Genomic DNA, 6,003 nt, shown 5'->3' on the forward strand with positions numbered 1-6,003 from the left:
TATATCTCTGGACCCTATCCCTTTCCCAGCCTCCCAGTGTCTGGCATCACCAGCATGGGCCATGCAGTGGAGCAGACCCTGCTTCCAGTCTGTCCGTATGACCTTAGCCTCCTGAGGTGACCATCACCACCTCACAGCCTTGGATTCTTCAGCTGTGAGCAGGGGGTGATGCTTGTATTGGTCCACAGTTCCTTATCTGCTGTTCCAAAGTAATTGAAAGCTGCAGATGTCTCCCTGAATCTGGTGCAGACTCATTGGGCAGCAAAATCTAAACTGGACCAACAAGAGATTATTTTTTTGCTACAGAAACATTGCCACATTTGGTTACAAGGTGACCTCCCAGGCCCACCGGGGATGTTATATAATATGAATACACTGAAGATTACTTTTCTAACTTCCAAAGTTCTGAATTATGAATCATATCTGGTACCAAGGTTTGGGGATGGCGGTGGTAGTTCTGAGCTGTCTTTATAGGGCATTTGAGAGAATTAAATGAGATAAAGCATGCATTCCTGACTAGCTGTCAGCTAACAGCAACAAAAACAGTAGCAGTCATTTATCTCTGCTTCATGATCCTGAGCCTCTCATCTTTCATCCTCTCATCTTTCCATCTATCTGCCCGTCCACCCATCTATCCACCTATCCATCTATTAATAAATATTGACCAAGAACCTACCAGGCTTTATGTTCTGTGCTTCCTTCCTCGGTTTCTTCTCTATTTCCCTTTCTCACTGTCCCAAGGACCAGGGTCTGTCAAGATGAGTAGCAGAAAGATCCCAGACCCTGACTCCTAGTGAGAGGACCAGTTGGTTGGCTGTGTGACCTTGTGCACATCTGTGAACCTCTCTGAGCTCAGCAACTTTATCTGTAAAACAAAGGGGTCTGATTAAATGTCTTCAGGTTATCTCCTGGCTCTAGTCTTGCTGCAATCACAACAACCAAGCTCGCACTCTAGAGCCTGTGGGCCACAGCTGCTGAAGCCCATGAGCCCTCGAGCCTGTGCTCTGCAACAAGAGGAGCTACTGCGATGAAAGCCCAAGCACTGCAACCAGAGAGTAGCCCCACTCTCCACAACTGGAGAAAGCCTACACACAGCAGTGAAGATCCAGTGCAGTCAAAAATAAATAAATGAATAATTTTTTTTCATTTATTTTTATTAGTTGGAGGCTAATTACTTTACAATATTGTAGTGGTTTTTGTCATACATTGACATGAATCAGCCATGGAAAAAAAATTTTGAATAGTAAAATGTGCAAAAGATATAAATATGCAAGCTACAGAACATTAATAGTTAAACATTAAAAAAACCTGATTTAGTTTCATGAATGCTCAAGGAAATGGACACTTATATAAGAAGATACTAATTTTCATCCTTTCTTTCATTTATTACTGTGTCCACAGTTTATGAAATTATATGACTAGTACTGGGTGTCCTACTAATGTGTGTGTGCTGCTCTGCTCCTTTGCTGAGGCTCAAGTGGTGCAAGTGTCTGGTTTCCTTTCCTTTCACTCTTGGGAGCGAAGGGAGGCTCTTACTCTGGTCCTAGAATTCTGGCGCCATCTAGAGGCTACTTGTTTTCCATTTTCTCTAATCTTTCTCATTCCCCTTAGCCTGCACCCTACCTTTTCTCTCCTTTCTTCTTCTCCTTCCCCATCCCCTCTTGTTCCTTGTCCCCTCCCTTTCCCCTTCCTTCTCCTCCTTTTCTCTTTCCCTGGCATAAATTAGTAGAAAGCTAAGCTCCTGACTTCACATTGTCTGGAAAGACCTACCTGAAGTTATCACAGAAATGCAAAAACATTTTTAGATGACATTTAAGCCAAAGCAAACAAAACTAATATAGTGAGCACCCCTCTATGCCAGAAACTTTTAAAATGCTATTTTCAATAATAATATTATTATTATTTGGTAAGTGTCAGCCTTATCCCCATTTTACAGAAGAAACTGAGGGTTGAAGAGTTTAAGGCCTCGCAACTTTTAAGTGGTAGAGCCCTGAATGGAACCTAGATTGGCTTGATTCCACACTTAGTGGTAAGGGGGCTTAGTGTTTCACATGCGTGCTGACTGGTGGCAGGACGTTTAGGCTGCTTGTCACACTGGGTTACCAGCTGCCTGGGCCTGGCTGGAGCGGATCAGATTCCTCAGGGTTGACTGGGAGACTGGAGGTGGGTGCTGGAGGACTGAGTAGGCGGTGGGACCTGGCGGATGGGCGCCTCCAGCATCGGTTCCTTGTGCTGTGTGTGCAGCGGAGCTCTGCGTGCGGGACAGGTCCATCTTCTGCCAGACGGAAGAGCTCGATCGCTACTGCTCCATCCCCGGCTTCCACCGGCTGTGCTGCGAGTCCTGCACCAAGAAGACCTTGAGCCTAGACCCTGGCCTGGCTTCACCACCACCCCTCTCCACTCCTGGGAGCCCCTTCTCAGCACCCGTGGCCCCTCCAGATGCTGTGGAGCCCTCTGTGGGGCCAACGGGATCAGACCACCGTCAGCGAGACCAACCCACACCGCTCCCAGGACCTCTGGGCACCAGTGCCCCCGTGACCCAAAGCGACTTTGCTCCCCAGAAACCAACCCCTACCGCATTCCGGGACACTTCCGCGAGTGCTCCCTGGGGCTGGACCGGGGCCCCTAGCCCAGCCTCTGAAAACAAAGGGCAGCTCAGGGAAGACCCGAAGCACCCAGGCACCAGCCTTCCCTCCACGGCCCCGGTGACATGAGCCCCACCTCGCCCTTCCTGCCAGTCAAGTTTACAATCTGTGCTGCCCCAAGACCCCCGGCTCAGAGGACACACAGCAGGGCAGGGGCCTGCACGGACTGCCTTTTAAATTATTTGCCTTCTTGTCGTTCTAGTTTGGGGCTGTGACACTTTGCACCCTGTGAAATGGGTGTATGAGGAAGAAAAAGATCAGGGAAAGTCCTAACCGGAGATACCTCAGCAAGCAGCCCAGGTGACCGAACCGAACCTCTCAGGGGCTCCTGTCTGTCTCTCCTGCCGGGACTGAGGGCCTGCTACCACCCCTCCCTCACCCCTGGCCACCGGGCCCCACACCAGACCCCTTTGCCAGGACTTGTGAGGACCCCGGTGGAGGCCCTGTCTACTGGGCCCCTCTGCCCAGAGAGGCAAAGCAGGACAGGGAGGGTGGAGGGAACACTCGGAGGTGGTCTGAGAGGAAGCGGGCTGGGGGAATTCAGCTACAGGCCTAGGGTGGGTGGGAGGCAAGTTCATCTCAGACTCAGCTCTTTGTAGCAAGAGCTCCAGACAGCTCCTCCGGCCAAGGCCAAGGAGCAGAGTCCAGCTTGAGTGTGCGGGCGGGAGGGCAGTGTTGGTGGCCACGTCTGCACCTGCAGATGGCACTTCCTGTGACTCTGGTGCCTCCAGGTTACAGGTGGGCCTCCTAACCTCACCCCAGCCCCCACCCCCTGAGAAGGGAGCTCTGGACGCACTGGAGCATGTGTCCTCACCATCCAGGGGATTCCCAACTGGTGCTAGACCCCTGGCTGGACCAGGAATGGCAACTGTGGTCATCGCTTTGGTGCATGAAGGGAGCGCGGCCTGGAAGGTGACTTGGGGCACGCGGAGACATGAGTTCTCAGGCTGAGCCCCATCCGCCGTTGCCCTCTATCAAAGACCACTCCTGCTAGAGTCAAGGGTCTTCTCCCACCTGGCTTAAGCTGGGCCAGAGGTGTATTTGTGGTGCTGGGTAGGGGTAGGAGGGTGACCAGACTCCAAGGCTGAGAACCAGAGTCCACCCATAGCCAGACTCTGGGTTGACAAGAGCCAAGTGCCCCAGGGCAGGACATGAACCTCTGCCCCATGGAGACACTGGCCCACGGTGCTTAGGGGCTCAGCCACCCCCCCCCCCCACCCCACGTTATCTCCAATGGCAGGTAACTTCCTTGGACCCTCTGGCTCTCTGGAAGCCACCCAGTTCCCAGGACCTCTCCCAGGGGTCCTCACTCTGAGGCATGCAGAGGGTCTCCCAGACTCCTCAGCAGGCCGTAAGGTGCTGGCCAGTTCTTCTGTTCCCAGGGCAAAGGGGCCATTCTGAGCCAGGCTAGAGGAATAGGGACAGCGGGCCCCGGCCTGAAACCCCCTGGAGAATGGAGGCCCTAGAGGGGCTCCCCAGGTACCCTCTCCACCCGCTGCCTACCCCTCCCAGGGCATCTGGGACACACACTGACCCATTCCTGTGCGACCCAGCCCACCTATGTCAAGTGCCTTTGAGATCGAGATCTTTAAATTTTTACGTATTTATTAACATTGTCCTTGGTGTTTGTTTTGGACCAGAGAAAGTTGTGGTGTGTTTTTCTTTTTCTCTCCGTTTTAGCAAAAAAGGGACAGCAGAGTCAGAGCTCTACTGTTCTGGGCGGGTAAGATGATTGGGGTTGCGGGTGGACAGGGAGGGGTCGGAGCCACAAGAAGACTTGGCCCCCAGCTTCCTCACCTTGGTTGCACTTGTTCTGGGGCTCCTCTGAACATCACCTCGGTGGAGAGGTAAGAGCAGGGCTGGGGTCCTGGGGGTCCCACCTAGGCTGTTCCATCAAGTAGCTGTGTAGCCTTGGGCAAGTCACTATCCAGAGTTTGGCCCAAAGGGTGGAAGCACCTGGGAGGACTTTGGGGTCTGCATATGGTGGACGTGCTCATGAGCAGAGCTATTCAAACACATGGGGGATGGCTTCTTTGCAAGGTGTTGAGTACTCTTTCCCTGGAAAAGTCCATGCAGGACATGGATGTCGGACAGGAGGCAGAAGGAACATGATGGGTCTTATTGGGCGGGGAGGGCTCATGTGGAGGTTGCTGTATAATTTAAAATATGGATCCATGCCTTACTCCTTGCCCATGACAGACATCACTAATCCATTACCACAGTGTACCATAGGCCCCTCCCTGACATTTGTGGGGCCCAGAGGCCCCATCCAGGGACCTCACATGCCCACATGTGTCTAGCTTTCAAGTCCAAGCTCCATTTCTATCCCCGTGCAAATAGCTTCCCCTTAGAAACTAGCCCTTCTAAACACTTCTGTCACTTGGACCTAGGGGTGCATACGTGGTGACCCAATCACACATAGGGGTTGCCTAGGGAGATGCTACCACAGTCCCTGGAACCACACTCAGGACTGTTGGGGTAAGGAATACTGTAGGCCAGTGTGCTCAGAGTGTAGCCTGCAGGAGGGGACTCATGGACCTTGGGGGAGGGTACCTGACCTTGGTGCAAGCCACCTTGCCATGGTGGGTAGTATGGGTGGAGTGGGGCCCTCTAAGATCTCCAACACCCCAGTTCTAACAGCAGTGCTGGCACATTTTGTGGGGCAGGGATAGCACATGGAAAATGCCAATGCTGCCCTGTATTGTGCCCATGGCAGATATTGGCAACCCATCACTGCACTCTTCCCCACTGAGCCCAGACTCCCCCTGGAGGCCTTCACATAGTGCTCCAGGTACTGACCTCCGATGAGTTGCCATGGCCAGGACAAGAAACAGTGATATTAGACTGGGTCAGTGAATTTAAACCTTCACACCATTGGGAACCTTTGTTCAGGCTCAGCATCTCAAAGCAGGACTGCAGTGGCCCAAGTGGAGGAAGAGGGACCAAGAAACCAGCCCCAAGAACCCTCCTCTGACCTCAAGGACCCCACAGAGTCCTGTGTGTGGACGACACAGCTCTAGGGAGCCTGTGCGCTCTAAGGTTCTGTGGGGCCCTCAGCCCTTCTGCTCATCTGAAAAAGTGTCAGTGAAAGCATTTGCCTTGCCCACCTGTGAAAACAACGTGACCAGAAAATGCAAGAGATGGTGGATGAGGGGTCTCCTGGGGGTGACGTTGGTCACTGGGTTATTCCTGGAATGGGCTTGAGGGATCCAGTCAGCGTGGAGGATGGATGAGCTGTTGCTGCGCCACAGTAGACCAGAGTCAGGGCTTGGGGAAGTCCCCAACCTCCACCTGTGGAATCCTGCCGCTTTCCCAGTCTCCCTGTAGCCCTTTCATCCCTGTGGGTCCTGTTGCTCTT

General features: G+C 52.8%; 1 protein-coding gene across 3 annotated transcripts in view; it reads left to right on the forward strand.

Moving 5' to 3' along the window:
- ADAMTS14 (ADAM metallopeptidase with thrombospondin type 1 motif 14) overlaps positions 1 to 4,252 on the forward strand; it is a 114,053-nt gene extending 109,801 nt beyond the window's left edge. For all 3 annotated transcript variants that reach the window (XM_061161732.1, XM_061161729.1, XM_061161730.1), the window contains exon 22: positions 2,245 to 4,252. In XM_061161732.1, the coding sequence (XP_061017715.1) occupies positions 2,245 to 2,714 (470 nt within the window). In that variant the 3' untranslated portion in view covers positions 2,715 to 4,252. The remainder of the gene's footprint in view (positions 1 to 2,244) is intronic.
- Positions 4,253 to 6,003: the final 1,751 nt, after the last annotated feature.

This window comes from Dama dama, chromosome 15 (assembly GCF_033118175.1).
Source record: "Dama dama isolate Ldn47 chromosome 15, ASM3311817v1, whole genome shotgun sequence".
Taxonomy (NCBI): domain Eukaryota; kingdom Metazoa; phylum Chordata; class Mammalia; order Artiodactyla; family Cervidae; genus Dama; species Dama dama.